At 37.9% G+C, this 26,980-nt stretch overlaps 1 protein-coding gene across 1 annotated transcript; it reads left to right on the top strand.

Annotated features, from left to right (window-relative positions):
• On the top strand, positions 1-25,201 carry LOC108388574 (ATP-dependent RNA helicase DDX3X-like). Its single transcript, XM_073228296.1, is given in 18 exon segments — positions 1-238; positions 2,848-2,908; positions 8,426-8,473; positions 11,039-11,159; positions 11,819-11,974; positions 12,053-12,152; positions 12,495-12,630; positions 13,677-13,762; positions 14,010-14,108; positions 14,189-14,349; positions 20,908-21,052; positions 21,180-21,324; positions 21,542-21,723; positions 21,794-21,911; positions 22,136-22,289; positions 22,563-22,696; positions 22,895-22,920; positions 22,922-25,201. Coding segments are annotated over 18 exon segments (1,953 nt in total). The 5' UTR covers positions 1-211; the 3' UTR covers positions 22,976-25,201.
• Positions 25,202-26,980: the final 1,779 nt, after the last annotated feature.

The raw sequence follows: 26,980 nt of genomic DNA, 5'->3' as shown, positions 1-26,980 counted from the left end.
CGAAGGACGGAAGTAATAAAGCTCTCGCGAGTACTGAGGGCTTTCGGGAACGCGATTAACCGGAGATCCCGCGAGGTTATAAGCAGATCTAACGAGATTTAGTCATGTATATGTAAAGAGGGTGGTTCCCCAGAGAACCTAAGTGGAATACACAGAACGGACAACGCTGGATGGAAGGTGAAAAGCTCCGGTTCGTCGGTTCCCTTCTGGCATGAGTGAGCTCAAGCTGGACCAGCGGGTAAGCCGAAATGTGCCTTCTGGGCTGTGCGTGCTCCCCCTTCCCTGCTTAAGGTAGCCTATGGCGTAATGGAAACTAGACGCCTTAAAGTTTCCTTCCCCTGGGTGTCTGTGCCTGCGGTGAGTGGGCGTCTAGGCTGACGAAAAAAACCCTGTTAAGCTTGTGCAGAGGCGGCAGTATTGCCGAGTTTCACTGTTGCTTGGGACAGGCTCCCCTCAGGTATCTTACCCGGCTGCCCACAGTGGCGGCTTTTGTGTGTGTGCGCGTGTGCTGCGATAACTAATTAGTAGATGGATGGAAGTACGCCAAGGGGTACGAGGGGCCTGGTTGTCATTGGTCGGCCTTGATTAAAGCTTGGCAGTGTCGTTGGTGTGCGGATGAGAGTAGTTGGCGGCCGCGGAATGGGAGAGCGTCGGGAAGGAGTGGGGCCGTCTCGTAGCGGTAATGGCGGCGGCCCCTTTGTTTAGGCTGTTTGGCTGTGCCTCGCTGTGGTCGGGTTACCAGGCTCAGGCCCACCCGATCTGGGTCGGTGGGAGCGGGGCCGCCGAATGACTGACTACAAAATAAACTATGCATCGGTTATTTAGTTTTGTCTTGCGGGCCTTCAGCCTCCTTGTAATACCCGGGTGCTGCCGAAGACGAGGCCGCGTTTCGGTAGTGGAAAGTTCTGTAATGCAGGAGAGCCGAAGAGTCACTAGACGAGGGACAAACGGCCTCTGTGTGCCTCCCTTAACCGGTGACTGGAGATAAGGGAAGCTGGACGCAGGCTGGAAGACTCTTGGGAGGTTAGGCATCTAGTGCTGCCCTACTCCCTCTCCTAAATCAGTAAAGTCGCGGGATGAGTGTTTAGCCATGGGCCGTGTGTATTTGCGGAGTGGTACATTGTGGTGGTCGTGTCCTTCTGTTAATTATTCAACTGTGGGGTTAACGAGACGAGAAATACTTGGACAGTGGATCAGCTGAGTAGATAAGGTTTTTGTTACTGACTTTATTGTGCCTAAGGAGAGAAACCTTGAAATAGTCAAAGCTAAGGATTTCCCTAATTAAGTAGAATACATTTTTCGCCGAAATACTGGGAATGGGGGAAAGGATACGTAGTCTGAGTAGCCAGGAGGGCTCTATTTCATTTTTCTGTGTTTTCTCCAGAGAAACAGTGAGTCGTTTTGCACTTTGAAGGCACACCTTATGTCTTCCACGTTTAGTAGAAGGAATTTATAGAGCATAACTTTTTACACAAACTGACAAACTCCTACTAAATTGTGAAAGAATCTTAATGACACTAATTGTGCCTAAATTTTAGTTACATGTATAGTTAAGGGATTTGATAGATTTCACCGCTTGCTTTTATGAGGATGTTTTCCTGCTAACGATGCGTTATGTTAAAAGCCTGCAATTTTATGAGATTTGACGTGTTTAAAAGAGAACAAAAGTTGAACATAAATCTAGAGCAAAGGCATTCAGACGTGTAAAATTTTCTGTGCAAATGGAATCTGTTTAACTCTCGAAAAACTACACCCCGTGGCTCATTAGAATTAAGTAGTAAACAAATTCGTCCAGGAAAAGTGATCATTCAGATTTAATGCGTTAATGTTGACCCTTGGTGTAATTTGGTAATGTTATCTTGAACTTTTACCCCAGTGTTTATAAACATTATTGTCTTAGTAACATTTGGTGACATTCCTCATTGCTCTTTGTGGGTGGTGGTGGTGGTTGTTGTTGTTTGGTGTATATAACTGTTCTGCTTCTAAATAGAACTTAATTAAGCTTCTTTGGTTAATTACACTGCAACAAAGTGGAATAACCATTTTCTATGGTGTTGAAATCTCACCAGTGTGTTGGCAGGTAGGAATTGAGATTGAACACAGACTTTTACAAGAATGAAATGTCAGTTGTGCCACACTATATATAATCCCTGAAATGCGAGAAATAACTGCTTTTCAGTTGAATGATCCAGTGTTACTAAAGTGCCACAATGCTTAACTGCCAGTTGGTGATGAGGGGTGGGTTTCTGCTTAGGGAATAACCGAATTGAATAGTTGATCAGTCTTGAGATAAGGTGATTTAAGGAGATTGCAAATTGTGCTAAACGTTTGTCGGGTAGATGTTTTTAGGCTTAAAAGAATACCAAGCAGAAAACGAGTGGCTTTGAGAAATTATTAACAATTTAGTTTGATAATTAAAGATCTTTTAGTAAGGAAAATTTTTGCAGGGAAAATTGCTTTGAATGAAGGTGTTTGAGCTGTCTGTAGTGGGGTTCTGGCGTCCTGCCTTTTGCATTTGTCCTTTGTAGCGTTTATAAGTAATTTTTAGTATCTTTGGTGACAGCAACTACATTTTTCATGGTGAGCAGTTCATAATGGGTATAAGTATTGAATCACTATGTTGTACAGTTGAAATCAGTAGTATGCTGTGTATCAACTATACTTAAAATTTTTAAAAGGCATTCTTAACAGCTGCAGGCAGGGCAGCTAGCCTGTATATAGGGTTAAAGGGAATGTTAAGTGTTGAATTTTGTATTTTGTTTGTAATGCTACCTATACTTGATTTTTACGTTAGTAGTGTAGTAATGCGTGTGTCAGCATGTGAGCTGTTAATATCTTATCTTTCAGTTTGCTGGTCTAGACCTGAAATCCTCTGATAATCAAAGTGAAGGAGGAAGTACAACAAGCAGTAAGTAATTTTTTTTCTCTCTAAAATCTTCATTAGCTTAATGTTTACATGTCATTGTATTTGCTAATTTTAAATTTAAGCTTTTTTCCCTTCTGTTTTCCACATGAATTACATTGACAAGTCTGCACAGTAAGAGACTTGTGGTTCTTTTTGAGTGGTAACTTGGTTTAGAAGAAAATTAATGTAGTAACAATACATTCTTCTTGTTGTTTCCTGGACAAGCATGAAGAAAGTGGGAAACATGTTCTATCTGTGAAATTACCTGAACTGATACCATATTGTTCAGAAACTGTATTTGTTTATGTGTTAAATTACTGCCATTTATTTCCCATGAAGAATCTGAGACAAATAGAACTAGGCCGTATGGGTTGTTAGGTGGTAGTGAGAATTTAAAATGTCAGTTGTATGGTGGGGACGTGGTACTGTGAATCTAGTAACCGTAATGTTGCTCATGTAATTATACGATGCCAAAATAAAATAAATAGAATGTCAGCTGTATTAAATTTTTTAAAATCTTTCTAGATCTCTTTGTTAGCTCTTGAAAAATTTTGTTCTTTGGGGAAGCAGAGTTGGCTTGATTTCCTGTTTTGAGGACTTCATAGACATTTCTGTTTGGGTAGGGAGAGGAATTGGTGGTGGTTTATCATTTGGCAGCTGATCTCACCTTGGGCTCAGGCTTGCAGGAAAGCAGTGGATACCCTTTGAAAACTTCTTCAAGTATGTGGTTAGTTCATGTAATGGTATTTGCCATTATGTGAATAATTTAATTCTAACGGTTTGGGATACTTGATTCAGTCTGAAAGTTAGAGATTAAAATTTGAGTTTTAAGGTATAAAACTGACGTTTTTCTTCTACTATGTAGATTAAGTGTTTTCATTCCTTGGTGATAGACCAGGCTGTTCACTTAACAAAAAGTCAAGGTAACACACACTATTCTTACCGTCATTTTCCTTTCCCTGCTCTTTAATTAACTTGGACTTCATTTACCAGAATAGAAACAAAGCCTTATTTTTGGGTAATTGGAGTTGATTTAGTGAATTTTTTCCCCTCAGATCTGTGTTTTTTGTTTGTTTGTTTGGTATCATTAATGTACAATTACATGAAGAAGATTATGTATACTAGACTTACCCAATCACGTAAGTTCCCCCCACATACAACATTACAATCACTGTCCATCAGCATAGTAGGATGGTGTATTTTTTTTAATTTTTTAATTTTTATTTTGTTATCATGTATCTACACTTACATGAAGAGCATTATGTTTACTAGGCTCTCCCCTACCCCAAGTATGCCCCACAAACACCATTACAGTTACTGTCCATCAGCATCGTAAGATGTAGAATCACTACTTGTCTTCTCTGTGTTGCACAGCCTTCCCCTTTCCCCACCCAGCACATTATACATGCTAATCATAATGCCCCATTTCTTCCCCGCCCTTATCCCTCCCTACCCTCCTGTTCTCCCCAATCTCTTTCCCTTTGGTAACTGTTAGTCCATTCCTGGGTTCTGTGGTTCTGCTACTGTTTTGCTCCTTCAGTTTTTCCTTTGTTCTTATACTCCACATACGAGTGAAATCATTTGGTATTTGTCTTTCTCCACCGGGCTGATTTCACTGAGCATAATACCCTCTAGCTCGATCCATGTTGTTGCAAATTTTAGGATTTGTTTTCTTCTTATGGCTGAGTAATACTCCATTGTGTATATGTACCACATCTTATTTATCCATTCATCTACTGATGGACCCTTACGTTGCTTCCATTTCTTGGCTATTGTAAATAGTGCTGCGATAAACATAGGGGTGCATCTTTCTTTTTCAAAGTAGAGTGATGCATTCTTAGGGTAAATTCCTAGGATTGGAACTCCTGGGTCAAATGGTAAGTCTATTTTGAGCGTTTTGAGGAACCTCCATATTGCTTTCCACAATGGTTGAACTAATTTACATTCCCACCAGCAGTATAGGGGGGTTCCCCTTTCTCCACAGCCTCGCCAACATTTGTTGTTTGTTTTTTGGATGGCAGCCATTCTTACTGGTGTGAGGTGATACCTCATTGTGGTTTAAATTTGCATTTCTCTGATAATTAGCGATGTGGAGCATCTTTTCATGAGTCTGCTGGCCATCTGTATTTGTTTTTTGGAGAACTGTCTGTTCAGTTCCTCTGCCCATTTTTTAATTGGATTATTTGTTGTTTGTTTAGGTGGGTGAGTCCTTTATATAATTTGGATGTCAAGCCTTTATCAGATCTGTCATTTACAAATATATTTTTTCCCATACTGTAGGGTTCCTTTTTGTTCTATTGATGGTGTCTTTTGCTGTACAGTGTTTTCAGCTTAATAATATAGTGCCAATTGTTCATTTTTGCTTTTGTTTTACTTTCCCAGGGAGATATGTTCAAGAAGAGGTCAGTCATGTTTATGTCTAAAAAGATTTTTGCCTACGTTTTTTTCTGAGAGTTTTATGGTTTCATGACTTACATTAAGGTCTTTGATCCATTTTGAATTTACTTTTGTGCATGGCATTAGATAGTGATCCACTTTCATTCTCTTACATGTAGCTGTCCAGTTTTGCCAGCATCATCATTTCCCCATTGTATGCCCATGGCTCCTTTATTGAATATTAATGACCATATATGCTTGGCTTAATGTCTAGAGTCTCTAATGAGTTCCACTGGTCTTTGACTCTGTTCTTGTGCCAGTACCAAATTGTCTTCATTACTATGGCTTTGTAGTAGAGCTTGAAGTTGGGGAGTGAGATCCCCCCCTACTTTATTCTTCTTTCTCAGGATTGCTTTGGATATTTGGGGTCTTTGGTGTTTCCATATGAATTTTTGAACTACTTGTTTTGGTTCATTGAAGAATGCTGTTGGTAATCTGATGGGGATTGCATCGAATCTGTAGATTGCTTTGGGCAGGATGGCCATTTTGAGAATATTAATTCTTCCTAGCCAGTAGCATGTGATGAGTTTATTAGTGTCCTCTTTAAATTCTCTTAAGAGTGTCTAATAGTTTTTAAGTTATAAGTCTTTCACTTCTTTGGTTAGCTTTATTCCTAGGTATTTTATTCTTTTTGATGCAGTTGTGAATGGAATTGTTTTCCTGATTGCTCTTTCTATTGGTTCATTGTTAGTGTATAGGAAAGCCACAGATTTCTGTGTATTAATTTTTTATCTTTCAACTTTGCTGTATTCCGATACCAGTTCTAGTAGTTTTGGAGTGGAGTCTTTAGAGTTCTTTTAGTACAATATCACGTCTTCTACAAATAATGTCAGTTTGATGTCTTCTTTACCAATTTAGATGCCTTGTATTTCCTTTTTCTGTCTAATTGCCATTGCTAGGACCTCCAGTACTATGTTGAACAACAGTGGGGAGAGTGGGCATCCCTGTCTTGTTCCTGATCTCACAGGAAAAGTTTCAGCTTCTTCCTGTTTAGTATGACGATGGCTGTGGGTTTATCATATATGGCCTTTATTATGTTGAGGTACTTGCCCTCTATTCCAATTTTGCTGAGAGTTTTTAACATGAATGAATATTGAATTTTGTCAAATGCTTTTTCAGCATCTATGGAGATGATCATGTGGTTTTTGTTTTTCTTTTTGTTGATGTGGTGGATGATGTTGATGAATTTTCGAATGCTGTACCATCCTTGCATCCCTGGCATGAATCCCACATGGTCATGGTGTGTTACTGTTTTGATATACTGTTGAATTCTGTTTGCTAATATTTTATTGAGTATTTTTGCATCTACATTCATCAGGGATATTGGTCTGTAATTTTCTTTTTGGGTGGGGTCTTTGCCTGGTTTTGGTATTAGGGTGATGTTGGCTTCATAGAATGAGTTTGGAAATATTCCCTAGTCTTCTATTTTTTGGAACACTTTAAGGAAAATGGGTATTATGTCTTCTCTGTGTGTCTGATAAAATTCCGAGGTAAATCCATCCAGCCCCAGGGTTTTGTTCTTGGGTAGTTTTTGATTACTGTTTCAATTTCTTTGCTTGTAATTGGTTTGTTTAACTTTTGTGTTTCTTCCTTGGTCAGTCTTGGGAGGTTGTATTTTTCTAGGAAGTTGTCCGTTTCTTCTAGGTTTTCCAGCAAAGGCATATAGGTTTTCATAGTAGTCTTTAATAATTCTTTGTATTTCTGAGGGGTCTGTCATGATTATTCCATTGTCATTTCTGATGCTCTTGATTTGTGTTGATTCTCTTTTTCTCTTAATTAGTTTGGCTAGAGGCTTATCTATTTTGTTTATTTTCTCAAAGAGCCAACTCCTGGTTTCGTTGATTTTTGCTATTTTATTCTTCTCAATTTTGTTTACTTCTTCTCTGATCTTTATTATGTCCCTCCTTCTGCTGACTTTACGCCTCATTTGTTCTTCTTTTTCCAGTTTCGATAATTGTGATGTTAGACTATTCATTTGGGATTATTCTTCCTTCTTCATGTGTGCCGTGATAGCTATATACTTTCCTTTTAAGACTGCTTTAGCTCTGTCCCACAGAAGTAGGGGCTTTGTGTTGTTGTTGTCATTTATTTCCGTATCTCCATTTTAATCTGGTCGTTGATCCCTTGACTATTTAGAAGTGTGTTGTTAAGCCTCCATGTGTTTATGAGCCTTTTTGCCTTCTTAGTATGATTTCTGGTTTTATACCTTGTGGTCTGAAAAATTGGTTGGTAGATTTTCAATCTTTTTGGATTTACTGAGGCTCTTTTTGTGAGCCAGTATGTGGTCTATTCTGGAGAATGTTCCATGTGCACTTGAGAAGAATGTATATCCTGTTGCTGTTGGGTGTAGAGTTCTATAGATGTCTATTAGGTCCATCTGTTCTAGTGTGTTGTTCAGTGCCTCTCTGTCCTTACTTAATTTCTGTGTGGTGGATCTGTCTTTTGGAGTGAATGATGTGTTGAAGTCTCCTAAAATGAATACATTGCATTCTATTTCCTCCTTTAGTTCTGTTAGTATTTGTTTCACATATCATGGTGCTCCTGTGTTGGGTGCATATATTTTTATAAAGGTTACATCCTCTTGTTGAACTGAGTCCTTTATCATTATGTAATGTCCTTCTTTATCTCTTGTTACTTTCTTTGTTTTGAAGTCTATTCTGTCTGATACTACTACTGCAACACCTGCTTTTTTCTCCCTATGGTTTGCATGAAATATCTTTTTCAGATGGTATGTTTTTTGAGGATATACTCTTAGGTTTTTACAGTGATGGTCATACTTGCTATATGTTAGAATTCATGCAAGTTAAGTAAGAGATAGCCCTTTATAGTGTTTGTTAAGTAATTATTAGTAACTGAACTGAATTTGATATGAGGAATATTTCTTAATCTATGTTCCCAATTTTCCAGACTTGTCTCCCACCCTTCAATTTTAGGGTAAAAATTATATTAATTAAGTAGTAATTTATTTTTTGGTATTTATTACCTACTGCGAAACAACTTTTAAGGGAGGCTTTAAAGCTTGCTTTTGTAAAAAGCTGTGTGTTGGATGCTATAATGGGCTTTTAATTTTTGTTTTTCGCTTAGAAGGGCGTTATATACCTCCTCACTTAAGGAACAGAGAAGCATCTAAAGGTACGTGATTAAAAGCAACTTTGTATCCAGCATTTTGTATGCTTAGAGATGACTTAGCCTAGGGAAAATGAGGTAACTGGGAAGTCTGTACACGTTTTCTCTTGTTCAAGAACAAGCACTTCCTAACTTTGAAAAGGTTCATCTAATTTTAAGTAATTGAGAGTTACTTCTTTTGACCCACTTTCACTAGTATAATTTTACTGTTAACAGTTCCCACTAGTCTGGGGCTGTATCTATAAACATTGACAACATGATTGATTTCACTTTGAAAATGTGTGTGTCTGTATTAAATATGTAGATTAAAACTGCACATGTATTAAGCCACCTGATAGCAGGTTTATTGTAGAATAGTTAATTGCAGGAGTACAAGCTTGTGCACTTTAGTAAGTTGGATAGATTGTCTGATCTTAGCTTTTTGCCTGAACTGCTTCATTTGAAAGGTTTTGCCTAAAATGTTATGGAAATCCTGAATATATTTTACTGTTGATTTCTTAATGTAGAGTGGCGATAGCTTATTAAATATATTGTTAGAACCACTTGGGTGACTGAAATTTTAGAAAGAAGGGAAAGGTCAGGAAAAATACTTAAAGCTGAAAGGAAAGAATAAGGACTGGTAAATAAGTAAGGGTTTGAGGGTATTTCAGTAAGGGAGACGATAACCTATAGCTTGAGGTCTGTAGTTTTCCTGAATTAAACTTTTAAGTGTGTGTAGGTCTACCAGAAGGTAATTTAGCTAATGTTAGGGGTTTTTTTCAAAGTAACTGCAGAGTTATGAAATGTGTTAATGAGTTCTCCTCAGTGTATCTTGCTGGCATAGCATCCAGAGCATATTAAGTGTTTTTAAAGGGAGTTGTCAGTACCTTCAGAAGTTTTTGGGACAGATCTTAAAAATTCAACAGTCAGCCTGCTAATGGCTGTGGCTCATCCATCTGGCAAATGGTGGAGCTATAAATTTAATAAAGTGTCTGATTCTGGTTTTTATCAGCTTGTGGAGTGAGTTTACTTTGAACTTTTCAATGTCTGTAGATGTGCCTTAGAGACTTGTCCAATTAGGAAATTAGGCAAGGGAGATAGTGGAGTTTTCTTTTTTCCTTGATATACCTGTGTTGTCACCAAGCTTGATCCAACATTGTTGTACTCTACTATTTGACAATAGTTTATGTAAGTGTACCTATGCAAATAACGTTTACACCAACTGTTTGTTTGGTTTTTTAATACTGAAATGGGGAGGTGCTTACCAATACCTCATGTAAGGTAAATTCAAAAACAGGGAGATTTTCATGAGAACAGAGTGAGGAACCTTTCTGGAAGTTCAGAGGCTGTTAAAAGTTTTGACAAATGTGGTACATGTTTCATAATTTAGAGTTCTTCCTGAAAAATCTACCCGCTGTAAATGTTTTGTGGTTTATTCCTTAAGTTGAGGATCATTTCAAAAAATCCAGTGGTAGTTTTTGAATACAGGTAGCTTTATTTTATATGTGGAAACCTTTGAAGACATTTGAAAAGTGCACTGAAGTCAAATAGAAATATTAAAACTCTTTTCACGCTGTTTACATTCTCTTAATTTATTTCTTGTAAGAGTAAGCTAGAACATTGCGTATGTATTGAAGATGTTCAACTGACTTCTCATATTTATATCACTGCTGATAAAGTTCCTACCAAGTTGCCTTCTCCAAGTCTTCTAATTGACTAAGTTCTGTTTTCACAATGCCACTTATTTACTATATAGATCCCATAAGAAGTAGATAAAGCATAATTCAGTTCCTAGAATTTAGTGCTTCAGCCATTATAAAATTTGAAACTTTTTGTCCTAGTATATCTGACATGTTTCTCAGTAATCATGTAGTGTATCTATTCATTTTGTTTTCCCTAGGCTACTAACAATACCTCAGATTAATTAACCTTTAGTTAAATTGGGAATTCCAGAAGGTGTATTGTCTGGCAATAATACTTATTTTAAATTTACCTCGTTTTGTATAATGCTTTGTGAGATATTTAGGGGTGGGCATAACTAAAATGCTTCGGTAGAGTTGCCCTAGCTACTTACTTATTTCTGAAGGTAAAGATTTGGGAGAGGCACTTGAAATTTCTCTGAGAGAGCAGGCCCAGCTTTTAAGTAGTATTAACTATGGTCTTTTCAAAATAATCTTATTGGAATAAGCCTAGGTTTTTGGAGTATAGCAAACCATGATACTTGAATGGAATATAAATTGTGTGTCTTATGGTCAATGTAAAAGTAATATACTTTAGTTACATGTAAACCTAATTTTTAAGGGTGTGTTCATTTAGTGCATTGTTGTTAAGACCATGAGGTTACTTTGTTTACTGCAGTAATTTCTAGCAGAAAAGAGGATTTAAGGCAGTGAAGGACTATTTGCTGGTGAAAACCTACTACCTAAATCTTTCAGTTCTCTTTTCCCATGTTTTACATAAGTAAATCCATTGACCCTTGGTGTCCTACAAGCTTGAAAGTTTAAAAGAAGACTGAAAAACCTCCTTATTTGGAAAGATCAGAATTATGTCATATTTTTTTTCTTTTTTTGTTTGTTTGTTTGGGAGGATTAGATGATAAAGACCGATCAGGGTGGAGTTGTAAAGATAAGGATGCCTACTGCAGTTTTGGGTCTCGAGATACAAGAGAAAAGCCCAGTTACTTCAGTGATCATGGAAGTAGATCAAGGGGAAGGTAAATTACTATATTATTTTGTTGATCTTTCGTCATCATTAATGGACCATTGTTCTATTGCAAATTTTAAGCAAATGTTGGTGTAGTATTGTTAGCTCAAAGATCTTTATTGATTTAATATGTTCATTTACATGCAGTAGAAATATGCGATTTGATAGTGTTATTTGTATTTATTTAATCGTATGATTTTTTTGTGTTGGTTTAAACATTTTTTTATGATTGCACAATTTTGATAAACTGATCTCACGAATTTAGTATCTATTTGCTCCTGTATTATTTTTTACAAACAAGACTAAGATTCTTTCTTTTCTTTCTTCTCTTACATTTGTGGGTTAATCTGTTTCAAAATTCAAATGTAAAGTTTATACTAGTTAAATGTATTGTAGAACTTAATTTTTAGCATCTGAGACTTGTTCTAAGCTGCACAATTGTTAAAAAAAGGAAAGAACAATGCTGGTTTTCTAAAATTGGAAATGTATCCACTATGTATAACCATTGGTTTTAAGTAGAGGACCTTATTTCACAAATTGAGATGTTAATATTGAGTTTTGGCATCTGAAATGTCCTTGTGACAAAAATGTTTAACTAATATATATTTCTAGAAAGATGATAACATGGTTTTGGCTAAATGACATATTTTGGCAAATTGTTCTGGTTAGGTTTGATGATCGTGGACAAAGTGGCTCTGATGGTGTTGGCAGTCATGTCAGCACTGGCTTTAGCAAATTTGAATGCAGTGGACAAAGTTGTTGGCGTGACAGATCAGATGAAGATGATTGGTCAAAACCACTTCCACCAAGTGAACGCTTGGAGCAGTGAGTTTATGAAAGGTGTTGATTGTTATGACAACTTACTAGCTAGTATAATTCTGCATTATAATAATTTGGTTTCAGGGAACTGTTTTCTGGAAGAAACGCTGGGATTAACTTTGAGAAGTATGATGATATACCAGTAGAGGCAACTGGAAATAACTGTCCTCCACATATTGAAAGTGTAAGTGACTTTGTTTTACTTTTTTAACAATTCTTTATTAAAGTTACTACTGAAAACTTCATTGGATTATGAAAAAGGAGAAACTGGTATTTTTTAATGTTACCATTATCAGTAATCCTGAAAGAAAAATGTGTCTGAGGAAGAACCAACACTGTTTGTACATTAGTCCACTTTCTTAAAAAATACCATGATGATTTTACCTAAAATGAAAGCAGAAGTAATCTTGTCATGAGTAGGTAGTCATTTAGTTGGCTTCTTCCATTCTTGTATTATAAAACAAATTACAATGGGTAGTGTATTTCTCATTTTGTGTATATTTGATCTGGTTAAATTTCTTTACAGTTCAGTGATGTTGAGATGGGAGAAATTATCATGGGGAACATTGAGCTTACTTGTTACACTCGTCCAACTCCAGTGCAAAAGCATGCCATTCCCATTATTAAAGAAAAGAGAGACTTGATGGCTTGTGCCCAAACAGGTAAGCCCACTTGATGCAGTTTAGAAGTCAGTATCTTACCTAGACTAGTGCTAAAAGTAGCACATTGTGTAGGGACACCTGAGTACTGTGTTTATTAGCTTGGTTTTGAGCTAGGTAAAGGTTAGTTGGTGACGTCTCTTTTAACCTGTGTCTTTGGATCCGTTGGATGGAATCAGTGTGTCTCCTCAGGGTATCTTGGGGAGGTCTGTAACAAATTGTCAGTTTGATACTGCTGCAACAGAACAAGGGAAGATCCTGTGATCCATAACAATTAGGTTGGGGAGAGGAAGAGAGTATTTTGGGAATTGGGGTATGGAGGAGGGCGGGAATAGTAATTTATTCTTAATTTAGGATGGGTTATAGATGGCAGAACAGTATTAAAACTTCTGCTTGGATGTATTACAAATTTTGAGTCATTTGAATTTAAAGTTGATATAACTTCTCTCAATCACTGTTATATATGTCTTACACTAGGTGTATAGTAAGTTTTACAACAGTTAATGCACATGTCACAAACTAACTGCTTCAGGCGTCCACTTGGTGGAGAGGTTTTAGCCAACCACCTTTATCTGATTTGTCACACTGATTGTGTCCACTGTGTTCAGATTTGGCTAACCCAATCATTACCATGCTTGCCCATCTTTTGTACCTAATTGTGGCCTTTAAGTTAACGCCACTGCCTGCTTTCTCAATGAGTCTTCCTGAAACAACTGCAGTTTTCCAACGGCAGAGACATGCTGGCCCCGAGAACCCTCTTTTGGACTCTTTGGAATGGCTGACTCTTGCTTCACATTCCAACAGTGTATATACCAAAACAGTATGGAAGTGGAAGTGGATGCAGGAGAAAGCAAAATGGTTGTTTCTGTGTAAATTAAAATGCAGAGACTTGAATAGTGCATTGTGTAAAATGTTCACAGAAGTTCCTCAGCTGGCACTTTTTGCTTTGCTGTGTAAACATACTATGTTTTCCAGAAAATCAGGCATAGAGTAAAATTTTCTTACCCAAGAGGGTGTTTGGAATACTTCATAAAATTATTTTCTTCCAGGCTCTGGAAAAACAGCAGCATTTCTCTTACCCATCTTAAGTCAGATTTATGGAGATGGTCCAGGCAAGGCTTTGAGGGCTGTGAAGGTAAAGAAATCATTGTAAGAAGTTTTTTCATTGGAAGACTTACCAAAATATTTGTTGGGACCCTTCTTTCTAAGTGATGTGTACTATATTTTCATTTTTTAAATGTTGTTTTCAGTCTGATTATCCTACAGAAAGCCAGTTTTGCATGTAATTTTTACATTACAGAGGGAATTTTGATGTCAAGAATTTTTTAAAGAATAAACAAACTTTGGGTCTTTAAGTTTAATTCATGAAATTTCCTTTTTAGGAAATTGGAAGGTATGGACGCCGTAAACAATACCCAGTTTCCTTAGTTTTAGCTCCTACAAGAGAACTGGCTGTACAGATCTATGAGGAAGCCAGAAAAGTAAATATGCATTTTACTTATTGTTGCTGTTTTTAATTAGTGATACATTTCTGACTACCCAATGAATCCTTTGCTTACAGTTTTCATACCGGTCTAGAGTTCACCCTTGTGTGGTTTATGGTGGTGCTGATATTGGTCAGCAGATTCGAGATTTAGAACGTGGGTGTCACTTGTTAGTTGCCACTCCAGGGCGTCTACTGGATATGATGGAAAGAGGAAAAATTGGATTAGACTTCTGCAAGTAAGTTAATTTCTGTATCTGAGATGTAGCTTTTTTTGGTATCATTAATCTACAGTTACATGAGGAATTTTATATTGACTATCCTCCCCCCATCACCAAGCCTCCCCCCGCAAACCTCATTACAGTCAGTGTCCATCAGCATACGAAGATGCTGTAGAATCACTACTTCTGTCTCTGTTGCAAAGCTCTCCTCGTGTCACCACCCCGCATATTATGCATGCAAATCATAATGCCCCTTTCTTTTTTAACCCCCTTATCCCTCCCTTCCCACCCATCCTCCCCAGTCCCTTTCCTTTTAGTAACTGTCAGCCCATTCTTGGGTTCTTTGGGTCTGCTGCTGTTTTGTTTCTTCAGTTTCTTCTTAGCTCTTCTACTCCACATACTTGTGAGATGACTTGGTACCAGTCTTTCTCCTCCTGGCTTATTTCTCTGAGCATAATAAACTTTAGCTCCATCCATGTTGAAAATGGCAGGATTTTTTTCTTTTTGAAGCTGGATAATTCTCCATTGTGTATAGGTAGCACTGTTTTTTTTTATCCATTCATCTCGTGATGGACACTTAGGTTGCTTCCATTTCTTGGCAATTGTGACTACTGCTGCGATAAACATAGGGGTGTGTATGTCTTTTTCAAACTGGGCTGCTGCATTCTTAGGGTAAATTCCTAGGAGTGGAATTCCGGGGTCAAATGGTATTTCTATTTTGCGTTTCTTAAGGAACCTCCATACTGCTTTCCACATGGTTGAACCTAATTTACATTCCCACCAGCAGTGTAGGAGGGTTCCCCTTTCTCCACAACCTCGCCAACATTAGTCATTTGTTTTTTTGGTGCTGGTGATCCATACCACCATGTTATGATATCTCATTGTGGTTTTCATTTGCATTTCTCTCATGACTAGTGATGTGTAGCATCTTTTCATATTTCTGTTGTCCATCTGAGTTTCTTTGGAGAACTCTCTAGTTCAGCTCCTCTGACCATTTTTGGATTACATTATTTGCTTTTTGTTTGTTGAGGTGCATGAGCTCTTATATATTTTGGATGTCAACCCTTTAATTGGATCTGTCATTTATGAACATATTCTCCCATACTGTAGGATGCCTTTTTGTTCTATTGGTGGTGTCCTTTGCTGTACAGAAGTTTTCAGCCTGGTATAGTCTCGCTTGTTCATCTTTGCTTTTGTTTCCCTTGCCTGGGGAGGTATGTGCATGAAGACGTCGCTTGTGTTTATGTCCAGTAGATTTTTGCATATGTTTTTTTCTGAGAGTTTTATGGTATCATGACTTTCATTCAGGTCTTTGATCCATTTCAAATTTATTGTTGTAAATTGTGTTAGATGATGATGCAGTTTCATTCTCTTTTATCTATCTGCCCAGTTTTGCAAATGACAGCTCTTGAAGAGGCTGTCATTTCCACATTGTATATCCATGGCTCCTTTATCGTATACTAGTTGAATATATATTTTTGGGTTAATATCTGGACTCTATCCTGTCCCACTTGTCTGTGGGTCTGTTGTGGTGACAGTATCAAATTTTATTGATTACTGTGGCTTTGAAGTAGAGCTTGAAGTTGGGAAGCAAAATGCCCCCTCTTTATTCTTCCTTTTCAGGACTGCTTTGGCTGTTTGGGGTCTTTGGCAGTTCCATGTGAATTTTAGAGTTTTTCCAGTTAGTTGAAGAATGCTGTAGTATTTTGATATGGAGTGCATTAAATTTGTAGATTGTTTTACTGAGGTCGGCCTTTTTGACAATATTCATTCTTCCTAGGCAAGAGCATGGGATGAGTTTCCATTTGTTAGTGACCTCAGTTTCTCTTAAGAGTCTTGTAGTTTTCAGGATATAGGTCTTTCACTTCCTTGGTTAGGTTTTATTCCTAGGTATTTCAATCTTTTTGATGTAATTGTGAATAGCATTTTTTCCCCAATTTCTCTGTCTCCTAGTTCATTGTAAGTGTATAGGAAAGCAGCAGATGTTCTGTGTATTAATTTTGTATCCTGCAACTTTTCTGAATTCAGATATTGATTCTAGTAGTTTTGGGGTGGAATGTTTAAGTTTTTTATGTACAATATCATGTCATCTGCAAACAGGAAGATTTGATCTGGATTCCTTGTATTTCTTTGTTTTGTCTGATTGTCATGGCTAAGTCTTCCATTACTATGTCGAATAACAATGGGGAGAGTGGGCATCCCTGTCTTGTTCCCAATCTTAGTAGAAAAGCTTTCAGCTTCTCACTGTTAAGTATGATTGTGGCTGTGGGTTTGTCATATACCGGCCTTTAATTATGTTGAGAAACTTGCCCTCTCCTATCCATATTGTTGAGAGTTTTTATCGAGAATGGATGTTGGATTTTGTTGAACACTTTCTCAGTGTCTGTGGAGATGCTTATCTGGCTTTTGTCTTTCTGTTTGTTGATGTGGTAGATGATGTTGATGGATTTTCGAATGTTGTACCATCCTCTGTCCCCTAGGATGAATCCCACTTGGTCATGGTTTATGATCCTCTTGATGTTATTTTTGAATTCCGTTTTGCTAATATTCTATTGAGTATTTCTGCATCTGTGTTCATCAGGGATATTGGTCTGTAGTTTTCTTTTTCTGTGGGGTCTTTGCCTGGTTTTTGGTATTAGAGTGAAGCTGGCTTCGTAGAATGAGTTTGTAAGTTTGCCCACCCTCTTGTATTTTTTGGAAAACTGAAATGAAAATTGATATTCTGTCTTTTTCTGTATGTCTGGTAAAATTCTGTGGTAAATCCACCTGGCCCGGGGGTTTTGCTCTTGAGTAGTTTTTTGATTACTGATTCAACTTCGTTGCTAGTAATTGGTGTCTTTGGATTTTCTCTTTCTTTCTTGTTTCAGTTCTTGGAAGGTTGTACTTTTCTAGGATGTCTGTCCATTTTCTTTGAGGTTTTCCAGCTTGTTAGCATATAGATTCTTCATAGTATTCTCTAATAATTCTTTGTATTTTGGTGGGGTCCATCGTGATTTTTTCCTTTCCTACTTTTAATTCTGATGATGTGTGGAGATTCTTCTCTTTCTCTTACTAAGTCTGCCTAGGGGCTTATTTTGTTTACTTTCTGAAAGATCCACCTCTACATTTCATTGATTTTTTTCTGTTATTTTTTTCTTCTCAATTTTATTTTATTTCTACTCTGATTTTTATTATGTCCTTCATTCTCTGACTTTGGACTCATTTGTTCTTCTTCCAGTTTCAATAATAGTGACTTTAGACTATTCATTTGGGATTTTTCTTCCGACTTTAAATAGGCCTTTATTGCTATACACTTTCCTCTTAGAACTGCCTTCACCGTGTCCCACAAAAGTTGGGGCTTTGTGGTGGCGTTGTCATTTGTCTCCAAATATTGCCTGATCTCTTTTAATTTGGTCATTATCCATTGATTATTTAGGAGCACGTTGTTAAGCCTCCATGTGTTTGTGAGCCTTTTTGCTTTCTTTGTACAATTTATTTCTAGTTTTACACCTTTGCGGTCTGAGAAGGTGGCTGGTAAAATCTCTATATTCTTTAATTTACTGAGGCTCTTTTTGTGGCCTCATACATGGTCTGCCCTGGAAAATGTTCCATATGCGCTTGAGAAGAATGTGTGTGGGTGTAGAGTTCTGTAGAGGTCTGTTAGGTCCACCTGTTCTAGTGTGTTGTTTAGTGCCTGTGTGTCCTTAGTTTCTGTGTGGTGGTGATCTGTCCTTTGGAGTAAGTGGTCTGTTGAAGTCTCCTAAAATGAATGCATTGCATTCTCTTTCCTCCTTTAGTTTTGTTAGTATTTGTTTCCCATATGCTGGTGCACCTGTGTTGTGGTGCATGTATATGTACAATAGTTATATCTTCTTGCTGGACTGGACCCCTTTTATCATTACATAATGTCCTTTATTGCTTGTTACTTTTCTTTGTTTTGAAGTCTATTTTGTCTGATACTAGTACTGCAACACCTGCTTTTTTCCTCCCAGTTGTTTGCATGAAATGTCTTTTTCCATCTTTTGAATTTTAGTCTGTGTATGTCTTTGGGTTTGAGGTGTGTGTCTTAAGCAGAATATAGATGGGTCTTGCTTCTTCTTATCCATTCTGTTACTGTGTGTCTTTTGATTGGTTTAATTCCACCATTTACATTTAGGGTGAATATTGAAAGATACGTCTTTATTGCCATTGCAGACGTTAGATTTGTGTTTTACCAAACGTTCAAGGGTAGCGTCTTTTACTAACCTGTCTAACAACAACTGCCTTAATAAGCTGTTACATTCACAGTCTGATCATGATTTCTCTCCCTTCTTATTCCTCCTCCTCCATGCTTTTATATGTTACATGTTTTTATTCTGTACTCCTTGGGTTTCCTTTACCGCTTTTGTACGTAGTTGATTTCATTTTTTGTGTTTAGTTAGTGTTTGGTTGGTCTGCTTTCTTTGCTGTGATTTTATTTTCTCTAGTGACATCTATTTAGCCTTAGGAGTGCTCCCATGTAGAGCAGTCCCTCTAAAATACCCTGTAGAGGTGGTTTGTGGGAGGCAAATTCCCTCAACTTTTGCTTTTCTGGGAATTGTTTAATGCATCCTTCATATTTGAATGATAATTGTGCTTGACACAGTATTCATTGTTCTAGGCTCCTTCTGTTTGATTGCATTAAATATATCATGTTATTGTCCTTCTGGCCTGTAAGTTTCCTGTTGAGAAGTTCTGACGATAGCCTGATGGTTTTCCTTTGTAGGTGAACTTTTCTCTCTGGCTGCCTTTAAAACTCTGGCCTTGTCCTTGGTCAGTGCCGTTTTAATCTTGTGTCCTTGGTGTCGTCCTCCCTGGGTCCCTTGTGGTCTTCTATGTTCTGAGAGACTATTTCGTCCCCCCAGTTTTTGGGAATATTTTCAGCAATTTATTTCTTCAAAGACACCTTCTGTTCCCTTTTTCTCTCTTCCTTCTTCTTTTTGCTACCCCTTTAATGTGGGTATTGTCCCATCTGGCTTTGGTCACACAGTTCTCTGAATGGTTTTTCATTCCTGGAGATCCTTGTATCTGCCTCAGAATCTCTGTGTTTCTGTTGTCTGCTCTCTGTTCCATTAACAAGCCTCTGGCACCTCAGCCAGTCTGCTCTCAAGTCCTTCCAGAGATTGTTTTATTTCTGTACTCTCCCTCCTAACTCGATCCTTTAGCTCTTGCATATTTTCTCTGCAGGTCCATCAGCATGGTTATGACGTTAATATTGAATTGTTTTTCAGGGAGTTTGGTTAAATCTATCTCCCCAGGCCCTCTCTTGGGGTGGTCTGGGTAATTCTGGACTGCACCAAATTCCTCCGCCTTTTCACATTGGTAGAGGTAGCTGTAGGCAGGTAGCGCTTGTGTCACCAAGTACTTTCCTGCTTGTTGGTCACCTTGCCCTTCTCCGCTGCCTGTGCTGGTCACCCACACACCAGGAGAAGCTTCTGGTTTTATTTCCTGAACTGCCACAGGCAGTGCAGCCATCGGGGCATCCCTGGGCCCTGTGGGGAGAGGCAGGCACGTAGGGTGTGTTCTCCTGCAATAACAGCTACCCTTCACACCCTGTTCCGGCTTCCTCTGTCTGTGCTGGGCTGCCGCGTGCCGTGGAGCCTCTGAGTCTGGCCCAGGTGGCTGTGAAGGAGGCCCTGGGCAGCTGCTGTGGGCGCAGCTACTCTCAGGCTGCTCTCCTGCTGCAGCGGGACCACTCAGGAAGGGTAATTGACAGGAGGCTGTTTAATCACCATGAGGGGTTTCAGGAATGCACTGCCGCTCAGGGTGTTAGTGTTACGGTGCCTGAAGTTCCCCAGGATTCCCAGCTGCTGGGCTGAGTGTGCCTGGCTGCTGTGAGGCCCCTGTCTCTTTAAGTCTTTCAAAAAGCACTCGCTTTTCTTCTGTCCCTAAGGCACTAGCTGTTGCGACCTGCTCACATGTTTTACCGTTGCATTTCCCTTATATCCAGCGCACCATGCACTGTGTGTCTGTGATCCTGGTGCGGATGACTAGGGCTTGGTATTTAGCAGGCCTGGGCTCCCTCTCCCTCCCCACTCCAACTCCTCTCCTCCCACTGGTGGGCTGGGTTTGGTAGAGTGCTCAGCTCCTGCCAGGCCTTGGCTTGTATCTTACCTCCTTCGTGAGGTGATCAGTTCTCGCAGCTGTCGATGTAGCCTTACTGTTTTTTGTACTGTTATCTTCTGGCCTCTCTTTTAGGAATAGTTGTACTTGTTGTATTTTCAAAAATATATATGGTTTTAGGAGGAGATTTCCGCTGCCCTTCTCTCGCAACCATCTTGGCCCCTCCTCCGAGATGAAGCTTCTTTAATATTAGTGGTCGTTTTGTAGTTATTTATTAGTATTGAGATTAAAACATGAATTATTTCAACTTTATACATAGTCTTTGAAAAATATCAGTTAGCCTGTATTTGTACACAGGCAAGTAATTGTCTCCTTGGCTTGTGTGAACTAAGTGTGTTTCTTGAGGTACTTTGTGTAGTAAGAATTTTGGATAAATGTATCAAGCTTAATTAAAGACACAACTATATTCAACTAAGTTTCTCATCAGATCCTAAATGGGGTGTTTTTTTGTTACAGATACTTAGTGTTGGATGAAGCTGATAGGATGCTGGATATGGGATTTGAACCTCAGATACGTCGTATAGTTGAACAAGGCAGTATGCCACGGAAGGGTATTCGCCACACCATGATGTTCAGTGCTACCTTTCCTAAGGGAATACAGGTGTTTTTTTAGAAAAAATACAACTTCCTTTTTTAGAACATATTTGTTAATAAGTACTTGAGTATCTTCAGATAGTTAAAAAGTTAGAGTAATAATATTTCAGGGTTTTATTTTTCCCTTTTTTCAGTGGCTTGCTCATGATTTCTTGGATGAATATATCTTCCTGACGGTAGGCAGAGTTGGCTCTACCTCTGAAAACATCACACAGAAAGTAGTTTGGGTGGAAGAGTCAGACAAACGGTCATTTTTGCTTGACCTCTTAAATGCAGCAGGTAAGGTGAATTATAAATAGTGTCAGCTAGTTGTAAGAAAAATCAGTTTGGGTCTCTTTAGCCTCAAGCTTATCTTTCACATACCTTCTTAAGTGATAAGTTTTTATTAGCTCCAAGTGCTTGTTTACCTAGTGCAGAATTCAACCCAGTTAATATTTAGAAAAGGTAATTACGCCTGTTGCTCTTAGTAAACAAAATTTTCCATATAATTTTTCAGGGAAGGATTCACTGACGTTAGTGTTTGTGCAGACCAAAAAGGGTGCCGATTCTCTCGAGGATTTCTTATCCTGTGAAGGATATGCTTGTACCAGTATTCATGGAGATCGATCACAGAGGGATAGGGAGGAGGCCCTTCACCAGTACCGTTCAGGAAAAAGCCCAATTCTGGTGGCTACGGCCGTGAGTACGTTTTTGTTTTTGGGTTGCGCATGTTTGACTATTGTTTCTTTTAACAAAAGTTATTTTTCAGGTGGCAGCAAGAGGATTAGACATTTCAAATGTGAAGCATGTAATCAATTTTGATTTGCCAAGTGATATTGAAGAATATGTACATCGGATTGGTCGTACAGGACATGTAGGAAACCTTGGTAAAGTGTTTTAGTTTGACACAGAATCTGAAATACTAGAACCTTTATTTTTAAGGGAAGGTGGACATGACATCCATCAGGTGTCAGATAACAGTTACTTGTATTCCAGTTTAACTTGAATTGTAACGTCACATTTTTGAGTTATAGCTATTCTGCATATAAGTAAAAACACTGAGCAACTTCACAGAAATCCAGGCATTATATACATTTTTGGACTCTTGTAGGCCTTGCCACCTCATTCTTTAATGAAAGAAATAGAAATATCACAAAGGATTTGTTGGATCTACTTGTTGAAGCTAAACAAGAAGTGAAATCTTGGTTGGGAAACATGGCTCATGAACACCACTATAAGGGTAGCAGTCATGGACATTCTGAGAGGTACGGATTGTTTCCAGCCTTCTTATTTTCTCTATGGGGGTTAAGTAAAATACTGTGCACAATTTGCCTACTTGGATAAGGGTTGGCCTTGGCAAGGCTGATGTGGAGTCAAAAATGTTGATGTTAACTGCTCATGTCTTCAGGAACACTCTTTGAGGAATTGACCCCATTGGAAATTGGTTTGAAAACTCAGAAATAGTGGGTCTAGGGACAGGAATTGTCATTTTTATTGAATTTCTTGTTCATTAGAAGACTTTTTCCTTGTAATTGTAGATTCAGTGGAGGATTTGGTGCCAGAGACTATCTACAAAGCAGTGGTTCCACCAGTTCTGTCTTTAGTAGTAGTCATGCAAGCAGCAGCCACAGTGGTGGAGGTGGTGACAGCAGCAGCAGAGGATTTGGTGGAGGTAACATAATTTTTTCCATTTCATATTTTTGGCAAAGACTTCTTTTTTTCAAAGAATAAATTAGTGGAGAAATTTATTTTCTAAAGAACACAAAATCCAATTCTGTAGCTATCTTTTACAATGTTTATATTTCAAGTACTTGAGAAAAAAAGTTACTTAAAAGTGCTGGCTTAATTTATTTTTAACATCTCTTGACAGGCGGTTATGGAGGCTTCTCTACCTGTTGATGGACAAGTAGGAAATTACAGCTTCCAGGTTGTCAGCTGGTGGAGCAATTGAATCTGCTTTGCAACAAAGTCGTCCTTTTAAACAACCTCATCTGGAAACCACATGTAACTAACCAGACCATATTGTGTAGCTTTAAGAACTGCAGTCCAATTACCAACTGTGATTGCCCTGAAAGCTCAAAGACCCAAGAAGAAAACAGTAGTCAACAGTATATTAATAAGTTGATTTAAAGATTTAATTGATGTAGCTTGGATTAACCCCCCTCCTGCTTATTCCCAGCCCAAACTGCATTTACAATTTTGTGACTAAGGATCGTTTGTTAATTGTGACTTAAACTTAGAACAACTTACTGTTTTGATATTCTTTGGCTCCCTAATGCCCAAAAAGTGTCAGTCATTCAAATAAAGATACTGAGGTTGGGCTAAAATCAAACCTTGGCACACAGGTCTAATGCCACTTAGCAGGAATCATCAATTTGATATAAATGTAAAGGAAAAAACTTGGGCAGTAGCTTGTGTTGAGACATTTTCATAAAGGAAGACTGGGAAGAACATCTTAAAGCTGAATTAGTTCAAAATGTGGCAGATTGTACTGTGATTTGCTCACTCTATCCTGGTTTGGCATTTAGAACTTCTGAGCCATTCCAGCTGTGTTGAGGTGGCAAGTACAAATGTATCCATATATATTTCAAAGCATTCTTCAAACTTTTTGCAAGTAGTACAACTCCTAAAATTTACGGTAAAGTTAGGCAAATGTGGGCATACTGTTAGGAAAAGTTAAGAGGTTTGATAGGTGCTTGAAGGGGATTTCATTCTTAATAAGATGTTTTTGATGCTGGCCATGTGTGAAATTTAAATAGATGACTGACCCATGGCAATTTATAAGTCCTCTTAATGGGTTAGAATTTAGTCTTTAATGCATGCTAGTGTTGATGTTTCTTGGTCAAGAGGATATAAGCAGGATTTTACATCAGGCTTTAATACAGACTCACAGTCTGTTAAAACTGCAGTGAAATATTAAAATGGCTTACATTTGTAGACTTTGTAGATTAGAGTAATAAACAAATCCTTGAGATCAAAGAGGATGAAAATACGTACTCCACTGCACAAGGTGTCATTTCTGTATACTGCAGTTGAATTCTGTCTTAGTTTCATAGGATTCCATTGTATTTATAGCCTCTTTCCTAACTTGGCCAAAGATAATATCCCATCCCTAAAAATACCTCTGCCACTTTGAATTCTCTGCTAATTTTGTGTCTGGAATGCAGTAATCTTTACCAGTTAATCTTCATGATGGCATAATGCAAAAACATCATAAAGTGCAAGAGATTTCATATTGTGACTTGTAAAACATAAGTAGTATAGTCATTTCTTAATTGTGCTATTACACTTAGTGTAGAGGTTTAGACTGTTGTACATTTTCCCCATAACTTTCTACAAAGTTCTTGCTGGAAAGTCAGAGAATTTTATATATGCGTCGTGTGTGTGTTCTAAAATTCCAATCTTATTTTGTCTCTTGGAGATGGTTGAAGGCAGCTTGTTAACTATAGATTCTAAAATGTTACTTGTAACCACAGAGTGGTCGTTGAAATCTATTTGCACACAATAGATTTTAGATACATTTTGTTGCTAGTTTGTGTAATATTCATTGAACATTTTGACACATAATTTATTTTTGTAAGCCTAAATGTGTTCGTAGAAAGTTTAGAGAAACTTGACCAAAGGACACTATGAAAAAACACTGGCACTTAAATATTGAACGTCACTGTATGTGAAAATGTGTTTCAGGGTAGTGTGAGCTTTTGATGTTAAGTTTTATTAAGCTTGACTCAGATTAATCATTGACAGTGTAGCTAGCCAATAATTTCCTGACAATATTTGAGGAAAAATGGGCAACTTGAAATTAAAATATGCCAAGGTTTTGATATACTTAAAATATTCATGAAACATTTGTGAACGCTGGTGTGAAGTAAGTATCCACATTATCAAGAGGTTCTGTTAGTTTTGTTAAGGTATATGTTTGGTTTGGTTTTTAGTAACTAGCATATTTGCAATCCTCAACCATGGTTATCTTTGGTAGTCCCATAATGAGTGAATTTTTCAATGTTCTGTCCACCAGGAATATTTTCACTTTTAACAAATGTGAAACTTTTAGCAAACTAAAAACGAATGTTGTTAGTAAAACATTTACACTTTCTAAATGGAGACATTGAACTTCACGGCACTGTAAGATTATTAGTGCTAATTGTATTTGTTTTAGGGGCTACCACTGCACGTGCTGGATTTATTCTGTTTTTATTAAAATGAAAAAGTTGAACTCAGCCTTTTTGTTTTCAATTGTGACTTAATGAGGTAGAAATGAAATTGTACTCTAAACTTGAAGAATTGAAAGTCAGATTTCTTGGTATTATGCCAAAGCTATTTGTGAAATAGTGCTTGCTCATGAAGCCAGAAGCATTTCTGCTCCTTAATATTTGGGTAAATGATGATGGAATTTAGGTTGGAATATAGAGAAGCAGGATTTTCATTGTAAGTCACAGAAATCTGAAAAGCTCATATGTGTAGTGCGTATTCCATGGATCTAGTTAAGGATCAAGAAATAGATTTACCCTGTTAAGTGACAGTAGAAATAGCATAGGTGTCCAGTCTACACAATGTCAGTTCTTTCAGTGCTATGATAATATATTATTACAACACACTAATGCAGGCAGCCACGAACAGTTAACAGATGAAAGAGCAAATCAGTTAAACAAATCATAAAAGGCTATAAATGTTTTTTTTTAATATAGAGAATCTCAGTGTCCTTTCTGTCCTGGTGGAACGAACATCCCATCTCTATAGAGGGTAGGGTGAGCACATTACGGATTAATGACAGTGTATGGTTGGTTTTTTTCTGTTAGTACATTTTTGTAAGTGAAATTTATATTGTTTTTTTTAATTTTAGTATCATTAATCTGCAACTATATGAGGAACTTGATGTTTAATAGGGTCCCTCCAACGAACCCCATTACAGTCAGTGTCCATCAGCGTAGTAAGATGCTGTAGAATTACTACTTGTCTTCTCTGTGTTGCACAGCCCTCCCAGTGCACCCCTACCAACATAATAAGTGCTAATAATAATGACTGCTTTCTTTTCAACTTATCCATCCCTTCCAACCCATCACCCCACTCACTTTCCTTTTCATAAGTGTTAGTCCATTCTGGGATTATGTGAGTCTGCTGAATTTTGCTCCTTCAGTTCTTTCCTTGTACATATACTCCATATATGAGTGGAATCATTTGGTACTTGTCTTTCCATGCCTGTTTTATTTCACTTTACATAATATCCTCTAGCACCATCCATGTTGTTGGAAACTATAGGATTTGATTTCTTCTTGCAGCTGAATAATATTCAATTGTGTATATGTACCACATCTTTATGCATCTACTGACGGACACTACTTTGCCTCCATTTCTTGGCTATTGCATTCTGTACTGTGATAAACAGCGGTGCATATGACGTTAAAACTGGGCTTCTGCATTCTTAGGGTAAATTCATAGGAGTGAAATTCCTGGGTCAAATGGTATTACTATCTTGAGTATTTTTGAGGAACCTCAATACTGCTTTTGACAACGGTTGAACTAAAATACATTCCCACCACCAGCAGAGTAGGACAGTTCTCCTTTCTCCAGTACGTCTCCGTTTGTCTCATGGATGGCTGAGATCCTAAACAGGTGTGAACCTATATCTCATTGTGGCTTTTATTTACATTTCTCTGGTGACTAGCAATGTACAGCATCTTCATGTGTCCCTTGGCCATCTGAATTTCTTTGGAGAACTGTTCAGCTCCTTTGCCCATGTTTTGATTGATAATTTGCTTGTTTGTTAGGTGCATGAGCTCTTTGTATGTTTTGGATGTAAACCCTTTATCGTATCTCATTTATGAATATATCCTCCCATAATGTAAGGTGTCTTTTCTGTTGGTGCTGTCCTTTGCTGTGCAGAAGCTTTTTGGCTTGATATAGTCCTGCTTGTTCATTTTTGCTTTTGTTTCCCTTCCCCAGGGAGATATGGTCA

Source organism: Manis javanica, unplaced genomic scaffold (assembly GCF_040802235.1).
Source record: "Manis javanica isolate MJ-LG unplaced genomic scaffold, MJ_LKY HiC_scaffold_24, whole genome shotgun sequence".
Lineage (NCBI taxonomy): Eukaryota > Metazoa > Chordata > Mammalia > Pholidota > Manidae > Manis > Manis javanica.
Note: the sequence above shows the minus strand (reverse complement) of the source record. Positions and strands in the feature narration are given on the sequence as shown.